Source organism: Fistularia commersonii, chromosome 3 (genome assembly GCF_037954325.1).
Source record: "Fistularia commersonii isolate RoL2024-O1a breed Wild chromosome 3, RoL_Fcom_v1.0, whole genome shotgun sequence".
Taxonomy (NCBI): Eukaryota; Metazoa; Chordata; class Actinopteri; order Syngnathiformes; family Fistulariidae; genus Fistularia; species Fistularia commersonii.
The window spans coordinates 23860759-23879733 of NC_141286.1; the positions used below are offsets into that span (position 1 = coordinate 23860759).

General features: G+C 47.6%; 3 protein-coding genes across 4 annotated transcripts; 2 read left to right on the forward strand and 1 right to left on the reverse strand.

The window, feature by feature from the left end:
* The first annotated feature begins 1004 nt into the window (after nucleotides 1–1004).
* LOC147235936 (interleukin-18 receptor accessory protein-like) lies at nucleotides 1005–8299 on the forward strand. The gene is made up of 11 exons (XM_086144312.1): nucleotides 1005–1140; nucleotides 5291–5388; nucleotides 5589–5829; nucleotides 6051–6231; nucleotides 6314–6461; nucleotides 6550–6615; nucleotides 6727–6850; nucleotides 6958–7103; nucleotides 7280–7423; nucleotides 7501–7653; nucleotides 7731–8299. The coding sequence occupies exons 2-11, from the start codon at nucleotides 5340–5342 to the stop codon at nucleotides 8168–8170; spliced, it is 1692 nt and encodes a 563-aa protein (XP_086000438.1). The 5' UTR covers nucleotides 1005–1140; nucleotides 5291–5339; the 3' UTR covers nucleotides 8171–8299.
* An 800-nt stretch (nucleotides 8300–9099) lies between these two features.
* On the forward strand, nucleotides 9100–16530 carry LOC147235937 (interleukin-18 receptor accessory protein-like). The gene is made up of 11 exons (XM_086144314.1): nucleotides 9100–9469; nucleotides 9546–9714; nucleotides 9940–10093; nucleotides 10185–10338; nucleotides 12375–12446; nucleotides 12560–12689; nucleotides 12769–12923; nucleotides 14038–14175; nucleotides 14393–14710; nucleotides 14785–14900; nucleotides 15633–16530. The coding sequence occupies exons 1-11, from the start codon at nucleotides 9313–9315 to the stop codon at nucleotides 15870–15872; spliced, it is 1803 nt and encodes a 600-aa protein (XP_086000440.1). The 5' UTR covers nucleotides 9100–9312; the 3' UTR covers nucleotides 15873–16530.
* On the reverse strand, nucleotides 16263–18886 carry pcnp (PEST proteolytic signal containing nuclear protein). Of its 2 annotated transcripts, none has more exons than XM_086144316.1 (5): nucleotides 18765–18886; nucleotides 17972–18198; nucleotides 17609–17683; nucleotides 17456–17511; nucleotides 16263–17287 (listed from the first exon to the last, which is right to left on the reverse strand). In XM_086144316.1, the coding sequence occupies exons 1-5, from the start codon at nucleotides 18808–18810 to the stop codon at nucleotides 17173–17175; spliced, it is 519 nt and encodes a 172-aa protein (XP_086000442.1). In that variant the 5' UTR covers nucleotides 18811–18886; the 3' UTR covers nucleotides 16263–17172. The 2 variants fall into 2 exon arrangements, with proteins under 2 accessions (XP_086000442.1, XP_086000443.1); XM_086144317.1 differs by lacking the exon at nucleotides 18765–18886 and adding an exon at nucleotides 18277–18726.
* Between the last annotated feature and the right edge of the window lie 89 nt (nucleotides 18887–18975).

Genomic DNA, 18975 nt, shown 5'->3' on the forward strand with positions numbered 1-18975 from the left:
AGGTTAAAGGTATGAACAAATATATTAGAATAAATGTTCCCTATATGCATGTGTATTTACAAGTACAGGCATATATGATTACATGCAGTAATCATAAATAAAATTTTATCAAAACAATTTCAGGAACTCCATGAGGCGGTCCTGGTTCCAGCTGATAGTTTACACCACGCCGTCCAAGGAGGTCCAGGAGCACACCAGCTACTTCATGACGTGCACCAGCGGGGAGCCGTGCACGCTGACGTGCCCGGACGTCAAGGTCCCGGCCGTGAGCATGCAGAACCTGTCCAATGGCGGCACCACATGCCGCAAGGTACCGCCGCTGCCCTCCGTGATTGACAGGGAGTCCGCCCAATAGCGGCGTTCGCAAAGCACGTCGCTTCTCCGTTGGTGATTGGACTGTCGGGGTCTTGGCGGGGTTCTTCTCGCAGGTGGGAGACCCGTCAACGAGAGTGGAAAATTACTTCTCCAGAGTGCAGGAGAAGCACAGAGGCGTCTACACCTGCGTCAGGTTCTACCTGTACGCCGACCGGACGTATCACATGACCTTCGGCGTGGTGCTGGACGTCCGGATTGGACGCCAGGACGCCGCGCTCACGCCTCCTCCCCAAGTCAAGGGTGATAATGTCCAACCCCGGGACGCTGAGATCATCAGGCCTCGGGACAATGACACCTTTCAGGTGGATTTAGGTGGGTCTCTCACACACACACACACACACACACACACACACACACACACTGTGCTGACCCCGCAGGTATGACCTGTGCTTCCAGGGTCCAGGGTTAAGATCCCCTGTGTTGCCGTGACGCGCTCCGATTTCGACGAGGTGTTTTGGCTGCGCGGGAACACGTTTGTGGAAACCAACGACAGCTCGCCGGTCTTCTACACCTTCACGCAGTAAGAACGTGGAATTTTTGACTACATCGCCGCGGTAACGCTCAACACAAGCATTCCTTGCCGAGATCCCAAGAGAACCCTGTGTGTTCCACCCTCCAGGGAAAACCACGGCGGGGAGATCAAGATGACGGCGACCCTGGTCTTTCAGAAGGTCTCTGAGGAGGACCTCTCCACGGGTTACACCTGCAAGCTGGAATCCATCTCCCAGACCTCCACCTTCGTCACCATCAAGCTGGAGAGCAAAGGTACCTTCAGGTTTCACCCTTTTGTTGCTGCGTCTGGTAATGCAGGATGCTCATCTCATTTGAGTAAATAAAATAGTGATAATACCTTCTTCGGAAAATGAATCTTATAAAACTTAACTCGGTTACATTTTACTCGATATGATATTACATTTAGGGTAGGGTGGGACCGTGGTTAGCGCTCTCACCCCAGAGCAAGAAGGTCCGCGGTTGGATTCCGTGTTTTTGATGTGTCTGTGCTTAAATTCAAGGTAAGGTAAGCTAAGCTAAGCTAAGCTAAGGTCAAGTCAGGTTAGGTGAGGTAAGGTAAGGTTATGTAAGGTTAGGTAAGAAAAGGTAAGTTAAGATAAGGTTAGATCAGGTAAGATAAAATAAGATAAGATAATACTTTATTGATCCCCATAGTGAAAAAAAATTTTGTCACAGCAGCAACAATAACTATAAATATAAATATGATTAAGAGAGACAATTAAAAGATAGCAAAAGACATCCACAGAAAATTGACAGCAAAATGAACAATAACAAGGATAAAAACAGATATATATTTGTACAATAATAAATGAAGGATCTGTGATCAAACAAGACCCTGAGTTACATTACATTGCATTACATTGCATTTAGATGCTTTTATCCAAAGCGACTTACAACAGAGGACGTAGGGACTGCAAATACACGTTCAATATTTAGTGGGAAAATAAGGAAGTGAGTCACATCCAATGAAATCCCCACAATCGTCAAAAATCTTTGGAAAATCAGTGACGAAAACAGAACGTGTGTGTGCGTGTGTGTGTGTGAGAGAGAGAGAGAAAAAGCCCAAAAGTCAACACCCTTACTGCTCACTCTCCATCCTGACTTCAGAGCTCCGCCTCTCGTCAGAAACTTCCTCCTCTTCCTCTGAGGAAGGAGGACCTGAGGAGTTGCGACGCCCGCCTGCTGTGGGAGAGCAGACACTCGGATCTGGGACTAGATGAGGAGGACCGGAAGGGCCTCTGAGGAAGTTCTGCGGGAGAAGCTCGGTGACAGGCTGTGTGTGTGCATCTCCAGGTGATGCATCTCCAGTTTGGGTTCCTCCCGCCCTCGCCGAGCGAAGGGCCGGCTTGATTGTCGTCGAAACCAGGGGGCAGAAGGAAGTGGGACCGCTTTGGTCGGCGCCGGCGCCGGCACCGCAGCGCCATGTCACCTGGGGGGCGTCGGTGTCCTCCGCCTTCTGGAGGCTTCTGCAGGATCACCTGCCGGAGCTTCACCTGTGACCCCACACTAGAAGAACGTCAAACACGCTGCACCTTCAACCCGCCGGAATATTCACCGCGCACATCGTCCCTTCATTTCTTTCATGGCCTCACGGATGTTTGAAGACCTTCTTCTTCTTCTTTCGGCTTTTCCCGTCAGGAGTCGCCACAGCGAGTCAACTTTCTCCATCTAACCCTATTCTCTGTATCTTCCTCTCACACACACCACACCAACTACCTTCATATCCTCTCTCACTACGTCCATAAATCTTCTCTTTGGTCCTCCTCGAGACCTCTTGCCTGGCAGCTCCAGTTGTTTGAAGACCAACCTGAATTAAATCCTTGTCTGCATCCACACGAGAAGCATCTCTTCTTTCCCGCAAATACAGCATTTCACAAGTGTGTGTGTGTGTGGAATATAAGAACATTATGATCAAATGAAATCACAATAAAAAGACAGAAAAGTACATATAAGAGCCAGCAGGAGAGGAAGAGGAACATTTAACAAATAGAAGTTGGAATTTTGTATTCTTATCCATCCATCTTCCCATGCTTATCCCGAGTCGGGTCGCTGGGATTTTTATCATACATGGCAGTGATATGCAGTCAGGGGAGGCAGGAGAGGCCGTGCCTCACCGGCCAATCTTGGAAAAAAAAAATATTTATCAGGGATTTTCAGTTTAAAGGTATTTTTCATTCAAATTGAACAGTTTTATATTGTTTTTTTTATTCATAATTGCTGGATTTTCACATTTATTGAGAACAGAAATGCGGTGAGGCCGCTGACTGTTGAGCCTCAACGTAGATTGCGCAAAGACAGCTGACTGCCGACGTGCGCTGCACTAAGACTGCTGTCTCTCTGTATGTTGCTATTAAAATATTTAAACACTTTTGCTATATAAACTACATTTCCAATGTACAGTATTTTTTGTGCAGTATTTGTTCCTAGTTTCTTTTGCCGAGCGACTGTAAAACGCCTGTAAAGATTTGCCAAGTGAGGCACACAGTTCTTGTGCCTCACCAGCCATGAGCCTCAGCGCCCGTCACGAATATGTATATATATAGGGAAACTCCCCACAGATCATTACAACTGAAGAAGCCTCTCAGATGAGGAGCGAATTGTTTTTAAGTGAAGAAATTCGAGTCCAGTTGCCATGGCAAGAAGATTTTGACAATAATTCACCTGGATGACTCCGAACCTCCACAGACAAAAGTTTGAATTCAAATCTTTTTGGTTTTATTCGGGTTCTTACTGAGAATCCCTCCTTGTTTGTTTTGACGGGGTTTTCCGCCCCCTAGTGTTCAGTCTGTGTCACTGCAGAGAAGAGATTTAAGGACTTCCCAGAAACAGAAAGTTGAAACCGTGAGTCTGAAATGAAACCTGGGCTGCAGTGACTCATATCATTTGATAATATCTAATAATCCAATCACAATTTATTCCATTTGATTTTGTCACCCATCTGCAAAACTAAAGGCGTCTCTTCCTCCGATCCAACCGGAATGGGAACCGACGTAGGGTTAGAACCGGGGCCTCCGGTTTCCCGGGTGACGCAGCCGGAAGCTGACGGAGATGATGGGTCATCTGATGTTAAGGGTGATGAGATGAGATGATGTTAAGGGTCAATGACGAAGCAGGAAGAATAAATATACAACCCCGGATTCTGTGGCGAGGAGGGGTTGGAGTTGCTTCCGTCGGTCTTTATCTCCACCGCCGATCCTGCAGGGCGAGCGGGGCAAAGGGGGGGCAAGGGGGGGCCAGGGGGTCAGGATCCCGGCTGACGTTGGCCGAGAAGCGGGGTTCACCCCGGAGCCGTCATGGGGCCGCTTACGAAGACGTGCAACCGTTCGTCCTCTCTTTCCAGTTAACCTACGGTGTATATTGGGATTGTTTGGGGAAACCGGAGGAACCGGGGAATCGAACCTGGGACCGTGGCGTGAGCCGGAGGCGCCATCGAACCGCCTGCTGTTATTATATTTTCTTTTATTTGTTAAATATTTCATTCTGTTTTGGTTTCTCCTACTTGGTTTTGAGTTCGATTTAAAAAAATATATATTTTGTTCTTTTTCATTTGTTTTATTTTGTTGTTTTGAATTTATTTTATGCTTATTTTCTTTATTTTTTTCATATCATTTTAATCTTCTTCACTTTGTCACTTTTATTTTCATTTTTTGTATCCGTGTTTTTTTGTGTATATACTTATTCAGTTTCCTTGACTATTGAATAAGGCGCCTAAAATAATGTTGTCTGTCTTCTTTCCTTCTTAATTCTCTTTATTTTTATCTATCTTCAGTTTCTGTTCCTATCCTTTCTTTTGGATGATTTTAAGGAACTTTTTTTTTAATTTTCATTTATTTGTATCGTTCTATTTTTTTTCGTTTCATTTTAATAGTTTAATTAGAAACATTTTATTTCGTTTCGTGCCATTTTGTTTTTGTTTTTTTTTTTTTTTTCGTTTTGTATCGTTTAAACTAATTAATTCCTTTTAATGATCCTGTTTTATCAATATCACTTTTCAATATTCGTCAGAATTTATTCTGATTTTTTTGGGGGGGGTGATATTTTTCAATTTTATTTGACGTTATTTTCGAGTTTTCGAAGTTTTTTTTTTCGAGTTTTCGAGTTGTTTTTTTTTCTTTTTGAGGGGAGGGAGGTTGTTTCGATTTAATTTCATTTCAGCTCATTTTTGTTTGTTTTATCTTCCTGTTCAGAAGCTGTTTCTGGAAAAAGGAACCGGGGTTCCCCAACTTCTCCCCTTTCTTAGACCCTGAAAGCGAAAGTGAGGAAGCTCCTCCTCTTCGTCCTCTTCTGGTGAAGAAGAGAATAAATTATATTTCCAATCCGCGGGTCGGAAACGCTTCGGGGGCGGTGTTAATGACGTCACTCTTTATTTAAAAAAAAAAAAGTTTTTTTTTTTTCCTTCCAGTTTCCGAATTAAACCGATTATCTCCGGGCGGCCGCTGCAGAGTCTGATCATGACGCCGGAGAAATTCCCACTTTTCCTCATCATTACATCTGTGACAGGTGAGTGGAGGAAAAACATAGCGCATAATCATGTTATTACACCCTTATTACGGTTAGAGGGTGTGTAATTACAATGTAATAAGCATTTCTGAGACCGTTGCGAAAGATTTCTGCAGAACGCGAACACTCACACGCACGTATGCCCGGAAGGTCTTTTTTATCACGTTGCCCCGGTAACCACCGCGCCCTCCGCCCCTCAGGTGTGTGTCCGTGGCCGCCGTCGGACGTCCTCGTCAGGAGCGGCGAGTTGGTGGCGCTGCGCTGCCCGGTTGCCAAGGGTAACGCGTGGCCGACGTGGACGCGCCACGGCGCCCGTGAAGTGGACGTGAGCGGCTCGTCGGCGGCCGAGCTGAGGCGCATGGAGGTGCTGCTGCATCCGGGGAGCCTGGTGATCCTCAGGGCCTCCAAGGAACACCAGGGCAACTACTCCTGCACTCTGGGGTAAACATTTCTATTTGAATCCACTGTTGCCATGGAAACCCCTCCGTGCAAGGTGTGCAGGGTAAACGCCACGGGAGCCGTCCAAACGCGCCGCCCGTGCTTTTGCGGCGTGCAGTTACAAGGTTATGGGGGGGCGTTTGGCCCCGAACGTCTCACGTGGGCGGGGGTTCGGGTGAGTCCGTGCCACGCCGACCTTCACGTCTGCTCCCTGGACAAGACAGGAACGTCAGCAGCTGGTTCTCGCTGCTCGTGTACGACGCCGCGTCCTCGGAGCCGGAAACCTGGCCCAGGTACCCCTTGGAGTGCCGCACGGGGACGTCGTGCACGCTGAGGTGCCCAAAGGTCAACGTCCCCGCCGTCGACGCCACCGATATCACCGACAACGGCGTCACCTGGTACAAGGTGCGCGTTTACGCCTGAACGCGCGTGACAGGAAGCTGCAGCCGCGAGGTCACGACCCTATTTTTTCTTCCACTTCCTGCAGGATGGAGAATCCCGCCTGGAGAGCGTGGGATATTTCTCCCACGTAGAGGAGAGCAACAGGGGCGTCTACACCTGCGTCAGGTCCTACCTGTCCAGCAAGAGGTTATACAACATGAGCTTTACCATGGAGCTGAACGTCAAGCCCGGCAGTAAGGAACACACACACACACACACTTACTTCGTGTAAGAATCCAGATCTCAAAAATCTTTTTTTTTTTTTTTTTTTTTTTTTTGCAGAGGACACGGACAGATTTGGGTTGATCATCAGGCCGCGGGAAAACGAAGTGTTTTATATTGATTTAGGTGAGATTTGTACCTGAAGAAGGAACACACTCACACACACACACACACACACACACACACACACAGAATTTTGCTTAATCCAAACCCTGCTACCGTGTCTTGTGTCTCCAGGCTCCTCGCTGGCGGTTGATTGTGAAGCCATGTTGTTTTCGGACATGGATGATGTCTCCTGGCTGTGCGGCGACAGCGCGGTGACCATGAACGACTCCTCGCGTGTCTTCCTCAACGTCACCTCGTGAGACTCTTTGGACCTCAAAAGTCACGGCCCAGCCCATCCACACACACACACACACACACACACACCCCCGAAGCCTCCTAATTCCTGATGCTCCTCCCCTCCAGGGAAAATGGCCCCGACATGATAAAAACCACCGTGTGGCTGATTTTCCGCCGGGTGTTGGAGGAGGACCTCTCAAAGAACTACACCTGCAAGCTGGAATCCGACCACCAGCTCTCCAGCTACGTCACCATCACGTTGGCCCTGAAAGGTATCTCATGGGGGTCTGTCAGGGCAAATCTCCGGGGGCAAGGCTCCAGAAGCGCATCCCAGAATGAATGATGAACGGATGTTGGAACCTCCGCGGTTGCCCGGGATGTTTCCTCCGACATCCTTTCTGGAAAGGTGCAGCAGACCCATGCCGCTCTCCTGTGGTTCCCCCTGCAGCTCGGCCTTCCTACGTCTCCCTGGCGCTCAGCGTCTTGATACTCACGCTGGCGATGGCCGTGACGGTGTTCGTCTACGTGCGGTTTAAAATCGACATCGTCCTCCTGCTGCGTGACTCCCTGGGCTGTCGGCGCCGCGCCGGAGGTAAGGAGCCGCGTTTCTTCGACAGGTAAACACCGTCCGACAGCGCTAAGCGATCGTCGAACCCGTCCCGTTTGCAGACGGAAAGAGCTACGACGCTTTCCTGATGTGTTACGAGAGCGACACGGACGCCGGGTTGAATCCACAGGAGAGGGAGTGGCTGGTGAACCTCCTGGAGGAGAGATTCGGCTACAGCCTGTGTCTCTACGACCGCGACGTCACGCTCGGCAAAGGTAACGCGTCCGTCCGAGGGAATCCTGGGTCCGTTTTAGACCGTCGTCCAAATCCGGTGTGTGCGTTTGTGTGTCAGCTGTAGCGGAGGCGGTGCAGGACTGCGTAGACCAGAGCCGGGCCGTGGTCCTGGTGCCCGCCGCCCTGGATCCGGGTCTGGGCTCCGGCCTGCTCAGCGCGGTCCACGCCGCGCTGGTGGAGCGGCAGGCCAGCTTGATCTTCGTCGAAAGCAGGGCGGCGGGATCGGGATCGGGATCGGCGTCCGGATCGAGATCGGGCTCGCTTCAGGAGGCGCTGCAGCTCCTCGGGAAGGGCGGGCGCCGCGTCACCTGGGAGGGTGCGAGCTCCATGTCGGCCTCCTCGGCCTTCTGCAAGCGCCTACGTTACCACCTACCGGCCGTCCCGGGCGCAGACTCGACCGCGACGGCCGAGAGCGCGCGTTTGTCCAACGGCAACTTGACAAGTCGTCGTCACTCCAACGATAGCGCACGACGATTGGACTGGAACGGGACCGTCTGAGCTGACCTCCCCTGGGGTTTCCCACGATGCAGCTCTCTACTTCCTTTCCCACCAATTGTGTGAATGCGATGGAGGCGACCAATCACAAACCTCTGTTAGGAAACACCGGAGCCGTGTGGGTCATGTGACGCATCCTTCGCTAATACGAAAAATAAAAAAAAATAAAAAAACTGATCTGAGAGATGAGATATCTTCACCGATACTCCGCCATAACCTCCGGGCCCATTTCTCTGCTTGGTTTGTAGATGATGGAAACTTTGTATTTTGTTTTTTTTTTTTCAATTCATCAACTGTAACGTTTTTCCAGTCGCTCACTATCGCCACTATACGATGGCGTGACAAAGAGCATCGCTCACGAAAAGCCAGCTGTGTGTGAGCAAATTTTCTTCAATGCTTACGAGGGCATAAAAAAAGGTAAAAAAAATAAAATAGAATAAAATTAAATTAAATTAAATTAAATTAAATTAAATTAAATTAAATTAGATTAAATCAAATTAAATTAAATGAAATGAAATTCAAATTAAATCAAATTAAATTAAATTCAAATACAATGGAATAATTGGTTAGTACCTCCTCACAGGAAGAAGGTTCCTGAGGTTGGATTCCGCCTGAAATCTCCGAATCGTCTGCACCATCTCCTCACAATGCTCTGATTTCTGCAGAATGAAGAAGTGAATGGTTGTATTTCTCCCCTGTGGCTCTGCAGAAGAGATAATGAATGGGATTTTAATGAAAATAAAATGCCAGGAGCGTGCACATGCAAGCAACCGCATCACCGGCAGTACCACAGAAGCAATATTTTGTGTTTTGAGCTAACCTCAAAGCAGCTATGGTGTGCTTTGAGGCATTAACGTCCCCCTCTTTCTCCAACTGCAAGGCTCAATGATGTGTTTTTTTTTTCTTTTTCTAAATGGAACAGCAGAAAAGGAACTGACAGGAAAAAGATATGGAGGTAATATTCAGTTATCACTCACACGTACACACCTCAACAACAGGAAACCGTGCAATATCACCTGCTCCCGCCTGCGTCAATCACTCTTAAAAAAAAAAAAAAAAAAAGCAAGCCTCAACAGGAAATGAGGATGAGCAATGAGAAGATGAAGAGGAAATACCAAGAAGAAGCAAGTGTGTGATCGTACAAGATGAGCGGTTTTGTGAGACTGGAGGCCGGCTCCGTCTTGCTGCTGCTGGCGGTCCCGTTTTTCTCAGATGGATGCTGCCCGAGGACCCGGGGGGCCCATTCGGGTCGGGAGCCCCCCGGGTCGACCCGGGGCCTTGAACGGGCCCTGAGGGGAGCAGGTAGGACCCTTCATCGCTCGGGACAAAGATGGTGTGATGTTTACAGCGAGGTGAGATGCGCTCTCTTCCACCTCAGGGGAGCGGCAGCACTACAGGGCCGTGGAGGGAGAGATCTTCATCATGCCGTGTCCGGACAAGGACCAGGTCTGGTACACGACCAGAGGAGGAGAAGAAATGCTCCTCCGCTGCGGGGAGGTGATCCATTTGGAAGTGAAACACTCTGGGAACTACACCTATGGAAAAAGGTAAAATAATAACAACAATATTTATGTTTATAAAGTCAGACATTTTGGTTCTTGCTGGGATTTGGTCAGACGTTCTCATGTTTTTATAAAAACAAGGACAAGTTAAATCACATCTATCTATCTATCTATCTATCCATCTATCCATCTATCCATCCATCCATCCATCCATCCATCCATCCGATTTAATTATTTATGATTTGTGTGTGTGTGTGTGTGTGTGTTCAGCGGTGCAGTCCTCCACCTGCAGGTGTTGCGGCGGGGCGGGTCGCCATGCACGCTGCCCGGCGAGGGCTCGGTGCTGCTGAAGGCCAGAGCCGGCGGGCTGGTCCCCTGCCCCGGCCTCACCTGCGACAACAACACACACATCACCTGGTTCAAGGTGCGGTGCCACGTGCACGTACGACTTACCGGACCACCACCGCCGTCCTGGCATCTCAAACCCCCTGGTGTGTGTGTGTGTGTGCACGCAGGGGAACAGTACAGTGTCCTTGTGCGAGAGGGCCGGCTTGCTGCAGCTTTGCACGGTAAACGAGGACGACACGGGCCTTTACTTCTGCGACAGGGAGACGATGGAGCGGGGGGTCAGGTGGACCCTCAGGAGGGCTGTCCACATCACCGTCATACGTAAGTGTGTGTGTGCACGTGTGTGTGCACTGACAGCTTGGGACCGGCTCGTGACCCACACCACCCGTGCAACGTTGTTTATATTCATTATCGTGACGTCATTATAAGCATTCATCCATTTTTGGTTGTTTTTTTTTCCTGCACTTAGGGTCATTGGAAAAAATGAATTGCATTAATGAATGGAGTAATTTATTCATTTATTTATGATTTAATTTTTTTTTATTCATTTTCATTTTAATCTTTCCATTCCTAATGAACTGGTCCGTCATTCATTATTTATACCTCTGATCCTGCCCTTACACGCATGGGGAAAATAATGGATTATATTTATGTATCTTTTTTATTCATCTATTTATTTGTCTTTTTATTTTAATTCATATTTTGGTGAAAATATAGAGGTGATTCTCTCTTGATTCTACCATAATTTGGCATTTTATTTTCAAATTATCCGACTGTATCATCAAATTGGCTTGAACACACCAAATATTAATTGTATTTAAAATGCTATTTTAAAATGCTATTTTATTTATTTTTTTTTTTTCTAGATTTTATTTATTTATTTATTTAATTATTTTTTTTTCCAAATTTCTAAATTCCACTTTTGTCGGTGAAAAGTGTCATACCTAGCTGCTCCTTATCGGACAGCAAACCCAAGATCCGCCTCAGAGCTTCTTCCACATCTGCTTCTGTGGTTTCAGCAGCTCTTGCTTTGACCCATCAAGTGTTTCTACAATTGTAGCCCGTTGCGTGATTCTAGAGTCATAAACATCAGATTAGATGGTGATCAGATGCAAAAAAAATACATGATTTTGTCATTCATTTTTCGAGAATCTATTTCTGGCAACATCCAGCTGATAGCTATCAAAGTTGTGAATCATAAAAAAAACATATTAAAGAGGCAGAGATCCCTGATTGACCTCTAAGTTGGTGCTTCTCAATTATTTTCTGTTACCCTCTGGAAAAAGATAACATTTCGTGCCCCCCACTCTCCACTGCTACTATAAATAATATAATTTGTCTATAAAATTTTTCTATGTACACCTCTGCATAACATTGTATCTTTATTAATATTAAATAAAAGAAAAAGAAAGATATATAGATTAACTTGCAACGAAGAAGCAGAAAAGCTTTAAAGTGCATCAATTTGCCTAAAATTAAAAAAAAAATGAAATCCTTATTTAAACTGTAAACATTTTTTTGCCTGACTGAAGCATTTGATCCAATAAGATAAAATGAAATAAAATTATGAAAAATTCATATGAGAAGGATCCATAAAATAGGGTTCGATGGAGAAGGTTTGGCTGTGGCGACTCCTGAAGGGAAAAGCCCAAAGGAGAAGAAAAAGGGGAAGAAAACAAAAACAATTTGTGCTAATTTTTTTTTTTTTTTTCAGTGAGCAGGTTTTGCAGTGCACGGCTTTTCGAAGCGTGATTCTGCAACTCTCAGCTCACAGCAAACGCAACGGTTTTTCCTCGTCTCCCACTGGAGTTGCAGTGAAGCCAAGCGCGATGCACGCTTCCTCATATTTCCTCATCTCGGCTTTCGGGCAACTTTTGTTTATTTCATCATCTCTCACCGCCTTTCTTATTATCCCTGTTCTTATCATCCAAAAGCTATAGTTTATGCAAAAAAAAAAAACATGTTCCCCGGGGTCATATGCGCCCTCTGGCATGGTATTGCGCCCCATTATTTGAGAAGCAATGCTTTAAGCCCACATCCGCTCTGACTTCTTCAGTCAGAGACAATTTTTTTGAAATTAGAACTCCCCGCCCACACACACACACACACACACCACACACACACACACCACACACAGCGAGGGGGGAAACAACGTGTATGTTCCACCGTAGGTGACATGTTGAGGCCCACGACTAGATAAGATCAGGATCTGGTATCAGCCGTCGTTCTTTCCTGGTAACAAAAAAGCAGTGTGTGAAAGCGCTTTTGGGGTTTTTCATTGGTGGGTTGAAGAAGGGTCAAGGGTCATGACCCCCGCCCCAACCTCACGCTTTTCCACCCTTGTGTGTCTGGATCAGCTCGGGTGGTGGCGGACCGCCCTGCACGTATCGCCCGGCCCGACAGCAACAGGCCGGAGACGGTGGAGCTCGGTGAGCGTAACCGCCGCTATGTTAGCCTCATGCTAACGTGCTAAGGCCGGTCGCGCGTGGTTTGGTGCGTCTTCCTCCATGACTCCAACCGCCGTTGCCTCCGGTGGCTCCAGGTCGCCCTCACAACCTGACGTGCAAGGCCTACTTCCCCTACGAGGTCGACTTCTCCCCCGAGCTGCGTTGGTATGTCAATTACGGGGGGAACCCCGAGAACAGGACCCCGCTGCACTCCGAAGCGCAACAGTGAGTCACCGTGCACGCCGGTCCGCTCGATACCACCGGCCTCGGCCTCAGGACACGATGCTTCCCCGTGGCTCCGCAGGCAGAAGTTGGTGCTATTCACGGAGGTGGAGGTGACGCAGGCCGCCATCATAGAGGAGGTGACCCCGCTGCACCTGAACCACACCTACACCTGTGTCGCAAGCAACTCCGTTGGGAACAGCAGCGCCACTGTGAGCCTGGCGAGGAGACGGAAAGGTACCGCCGTCCCCTACCGGTCGTAACGGTCCATGTTTAATGCCGGGCTTTCACCGTACCGTTGCTGCAGTCGCGGAAAGACAGGTGGAAATCTCAAGAGTCTTACAGTCTCAGAGCAGTTGTAGATCAGTCTTTTCCTTGTCTTGAGTTTACGACAATATTTTTGATATTATCACAAGCCAATCAGTCTTTACGGTGACATAACACTATGGACAACCAACAGATGAGCTCTAAGAAAACAGAAAGCCTGGTTGACAAACAGCAGGCAGTGTTGGCAGCAGAGACGATGTTTGTATGGTATGACTGAACCGGAACAGCGAAGGGCGACCCGATCAGTGTGGCGCGTCCGAAAAGAGTTTTGGCGAATCTCAACTCTCCGATGTATCGCCACCAATCGAAATGCACTGAAAAAGCAGAGGCTCTGCAAATACCCAGGCAAACACTGCATGCTGGGGAAAGATGTGTCAAGAATCTACTGCAATTTCCTGACTATTGAGCACACTTGAATATAAGCTGTTAAATAGATACCGGTAAAATCCACAAATATGTACTGGAGATGCTTTTTTTTCCCCGAACAGTCCCTGTAACACAGCCGATGAAAAAGATAATTTTCTATCCCCGCTTTGTCCCACTCCAGCCGGTCGCTTTCTTTGTGCACTAGAACCGTTAAAGTCGTCTTCTTCTGTGTCGGAATCGAACGGCCCCAGGATTTCACAGTGATTTCACAGACAAGACTAAATGTTTTTGGCGTCATTAAGCCAGTTAGCCCAAAAAAATCCATAAATTAGCCGCATGGTTGTTAAAGCCGCAGTGTTTAAAGCGTGTGAAAAAAGTAGCACCTTATAGTCGGGAAATGACTGTAGTTGTAGTCTCGCAAATAGTAAAATTCACAATCTTTGTAAAATCTCAGACTTAAAACTCGGAAAAACTCATCCTCAAATGTGAGCCGGTATGATATGATAGTTTTCCACGTCTTAGGTGAGTTTCAAGTCTTTGGGTGGCATAATTCCACGCAATTTCACAATAATTCCACAATAAGAGACCGTTTCCACTGTGCGGTCTCAATATTGTCATCTTGCACATTCTAACCAAAGCGTTCTTCTTAAATCTTCAGTAAAATGGCCGTCGCTGGTCGGCTACCCGGTGGCCTCCCTGCTGGCGGCCGGCGGGCTGGGCCTCGTCGTGTACGTGAGGAGGCTGGAGCTGCTGCTGATCTTCAGATCACACTTTCAGGGGGAAAGGCTTCACAAAGGTCAGGGTGCAATCGAGCGAGCTGCCGCACTAACATGCAGAGGCAGCAACTGCTCATCTTCAGAGGATGTGGGTTTTTACTTTTCTTTCCATATTGATCATTAAAACTGCACCGATACCGCGCTCGCTTTTTCACTCGCGCTCAAACCGAACACCGGAGTGGGATTTGTGAATTTCTAGATATTCCAAATAATGTCCGAATCGTCTTGTGTCCAAAGAGGGGAAAGATTTTGACGTCTTCCTGTCGTACGTGTGGAGCCCTTCCCCGGCGGGGGTGACGGGAGATCGGCCCGGCCTTCGTCCTTCGTCCCCGGGACCCACAGCGGGAGGTAGGGAGGGGAACAACGCTTGGTTTTCATTTTCACGCTTCTTCCGACGGGGGGATGGTGTCGATGGAGACGACGCCCTCGCAGGGTTTCCCTCCAGCACGTTGATGTCCGAGGATGGCGCCGCCGAGGTGCTGCTCCCGCGAGTGCTGGAGGACCTGTGGGGTTATCGGGTCTGTCTCCTGGAGAGGGACTTGCTCCCAGGAGGAGGTACGAGGGTTCGGCCATCCCGGGTACGTTTGTGCGCCGAGCGCAGCGTCCGACAGCGTCTCCTCTTCCCTCAGTCTACACCAAAGACGTGGTCGGCGCCATCCGGAGCAGCCGGATGCTCATCTGCCTCCTGTCGTCGGGATACCTGTCCAACCCGGGCGCCGTGTTTGTGCTGGAGTCAGGAATCCAGGTGAAAACCCTGCCAAAACATCCCGGACAAATCCGAACGTTCCGTTGTCCTTCAAACCGTCCGCGTTCTTTATTTTTCGCCCGATCATTTCGCTCTTTGGTCGCGTCACGTATAGAGAAGGGGTCGTGAATAATTGGTAGCTGGATGCTGAAATTGGAGGTCAAGAGGAAGAACATATATGGACAGTCGTGAGAGAGGTTATGAAGCTAGTTGGTGCGAGAGGGGAGGATGCAGAGAATCGGGTTAGACTGAAAAGGTTGATTCGCTGTGGCGGCCCCAGAAGGGAGAAGCCGAGAGGAGAAGAATATTCCACCCTTTGTTTTTGTCCGTTGATGTCAACTTGATCTGGAAATATAGAACAGGCCAGATCAGTTCTATTTCAAAAAGGACAGTATGAGTCCTGAGGGCCGCCTGGGTTCTCCCGCCGCAACTTCTTAAAATCTTTTGAAACGGAAGGATCAACCTTATCAAAAAAGCCGCTACAGTGCGATAAAGGGAACTGGAACCGCAAGGGTTGGTTTCGGTTTCCAGCTAAACGTGACCGCTCGCTGCCACTTCTGGAATTTCCATGTATTTCTTGTTTGGTTATTATTAAGAATGTGTCGGGGATTGTGGTGAAATGAAATACAAAACACAGCACGTCTGTACCTTCAGTCTCTGTTATTTGATATGTTTTCAAGAGAAACCGGGTCTGAGCTACGGAGAAAAATTAATTCTGAATGACTTTTCAAGGCTTTGCTGCAGACGTCCGCCTTCAAAGTTTTGCTAATACGGACGTCGCCGTCCCTGGCCGACCCGGATTTGCCGCTGCCATCGGTGGTTCAGAGAGCCCTGAAGGTCCTACCCGTGCTGGACTGGACCTCCAGGAGACCCGGAGGAGCCACCAGAGACTTCTGGAGATCATTGAGGAAGGCCCTGCCCACCCGCACAGTGAGAGACACCCCACCTTCAGCAGAGACCGTAATTATGTAATCCGTTTCAACCGGATCCAGGATCGAATTCTGCAAAACCCTGCTCTGACACGTCTGCACTCGATTCACAGTATTGACATATACTTCCCGTTAGAAGCCAAACCATCTCAGAGCGCAGGTGAAAAAAACAAAACACCCTTTGTTGACTTGATGAAAAAAAAAAACCAAAACATTCTTCTTCATCCAAGAGCTCAACGTTGATCCCCCGCCGCTGTGGCTTGGCCACGACCCAGATTCACAACGCAGGACTCCACAAGCTTCATGTCTGTGGTTGGACGCTACATACGACCGCACTAGGGAGTTCCACTTCCGTGCCACACACCATCCCCCCCCCACAAAGTCACTCTCTCACTCCGCAGGTGTGGAAACCAGAGTGCACACAGGCCAGGACTGAAAGTGTGAAACTATTTCTCATCAACTTTTATTGTTATCGGCTGATTAATGTCTTTCGGTACAGTTGGTTACAATGATATTGATGTTAAGGGAAACCGGTGCAAAACAACAGAAAAAAAAAACTTGCGATTGATTAAAGGGATTTTCCAAACAGCTTGGGCAAGCGGAATCACTGAGGTACTACGGATAGTTGTTCCATTTTCATACCTAATGTAGCTACGATTCTGTTATTTGGATTTGGTGATGTGAAAGCGGAAATATGACCGGAGAGATATCACCTCAGCAAACAATTTCAACAAGCACTGACAAAACACTAAAGGGGACAGACTATGAGGTTTGCACAGCTGGTGAAAACTAAAGGGTTGTACGTGGACGTTGAGAAACTTAATTCACCCACAAATCCATTTGTATGACCACCGCTAACAAGCTACACACACACACACTCACTCACACACACTCACACGAGGGTTTAAAAATAAAATATAGTTATGTGTTTTTTTTTATTTTTTTTTATACAAACATCAATGAGGTCGCTCGAGGAGCTTCACCTCGCCAGCATCGGGAAAGGAAACAGCACAACAAAAAGGAGGGGCAACGAGACACACTCATCAGCTAGCGGCAGCCACCTCGGAGCAATAATCTGGCTAATGTCTGCACTACCTGGCGCCGCACCTGTCGTTACACAGCCCCGGAGCTGCTGAGCCCGTAGTGGTCAGAAACATTGAACGGGAAGTCAGTTACTGATATTCACGAAAGGCTTAAATCACTCTTCACTGCTCGTCCACAAAGCCGAGACCTTGACCAGAGTGGAGGTACAATGAGGAATCGTTTGAGCCTTCCTTGATGACTCTGGCGTGGTATGACCGATACAAGATTATCCACTGGCGTCAACAAACACTGCAAGGTTATTATTTCAGTTTGTCCGCTTGGGCCTTCAGCTTTCTCTCCCAAAGTTTTTGATGATCGGAGAAGCCCTGCTTGCCCTTATTGAAGGAATTGGGTCCTGCGGACGTTGGCGTCTCCCTAGGGAAACAGCAGCTTGGTCACTTCAAACTCACACGCCACATGACTTTAATTTTTTTCAATTACAAAAAGAAAATCTATAAATAACTACAATGTGCATCTAAGGAATTTAAAAGATTCAAAATGTGATGTTTAATTGGTGAAAATGAAAGTCTTCATTGTGCGTACCTGCCAATGTTCTTCATCCTCATCTTGGCCTCTGGAGGCATCTCCTCAGGTTCACTCTGCACGACCAGAGAACATGAGTTAAACCCTCTGCAGAGTTAGTGTGTTGTGCAGATGTGTGTGTGTGTATGTGTGTGTGTGTGTGCGAGCCCTTACATCATCATCCTCATTAAAAACCGATGCCAGCCCTGGTTTCTTTGGAGGAAGACTTGGAACAGGCTCTTTGGGTTTCTGCAGCAGAATTGGGACAAAACGTTTCAGGACACAAAATTGCAAAAATTAAATCCTTCACATTAATTACAGTGCAATTAAATCTGAATCGAATACGGCGATACCTCTGACAGACCAGGCATTTTGCCGATTGTTAATTACTTCTCTGATGGGGTTGGTGCCCATAGTTTGATCGTTTTGTGTGTGTGTGTGTTTATGCGGTTAATCATTTTATCACTTCCTTCTCTTGTGTGTCATATTGGTGTGAAGGACTGCAACACACAGATGGCCGGATAACCGCACACTTACTGTTGCTCCAAGTTTGATAGATATGGGATTGGACTTGTTGCCCACCCGACTGCTCATGCCAAAGCCTATTTTGGAGACTTTGCTGGGTGCCGGTGGGTCGGCGGAGGGCTCGTCGTCATCGCTGGGGGAGAGATGCTGGGATGTGCGTTTGGCTGCTGTCGCCCCTCCTCCCACAGTGCTACAAGAGACAGGCTTAGTTTTCACTCTGCCTCCCTCCTCCAGCGGATCTGCTTGAGGCAAGACAACTCACCAAGGTGAACAACTGATATCTCAAAACTTGAGATTAGTTTAACTATCAACATTACCTGGGCGGCTACGTTTAAAAGCCATCAATGAACCAAAAGAGACCTAAGTACTTCTCTAACAAACACAGATCTGGGTCATCTCTGAGCTAAAAATAAAACACTAGCCGTAAAACCGTTTCATGTATGAATGACGTAAAAATAACGGCGCTACTCTTTAAATAGCTTCAGTGAACTGACATTATGATAAATATCATGTATGAAAAACAAATTCTCCACTAGCTGGCTAACTTAGCGGTTACTTTAGCCTAGCACTACCAACCGGCCCGCACTCAAACGAAAACGTCAACATAAGTGATTTCGTATTAGCATGAGCAAGTCAACGTTACGTAGCATGCTAGCAGAGTTAGCTGTTTGACACCTTGCGAACGTTTCCTGACTTCAACGTTCGGTCGAGTAACTTTTCATGAGAAAAAAAACAACGCATGCTAACGCTACATGCATTCAATGTCTCAATTATATCACAATCGTTAAAATAGCACAAATATCACCTCCGTCTTCGGAGGAGCCCCGTCTATAGCGTTCGTGATCCGCCATTATTCCCTCAACGGAGGTGGGTTCGCCTTCTTCTTCTCTCCTATGTTTATAAACAAGGACGGCCAGCGTCGAGTCAATCAAGCTCACTACCGCCAGTTGTGTTTTGGAGTGTGAGACGACGTTTTAATTCTTTTTTTAACTCAATAATTGACTTCAAGTTACCGT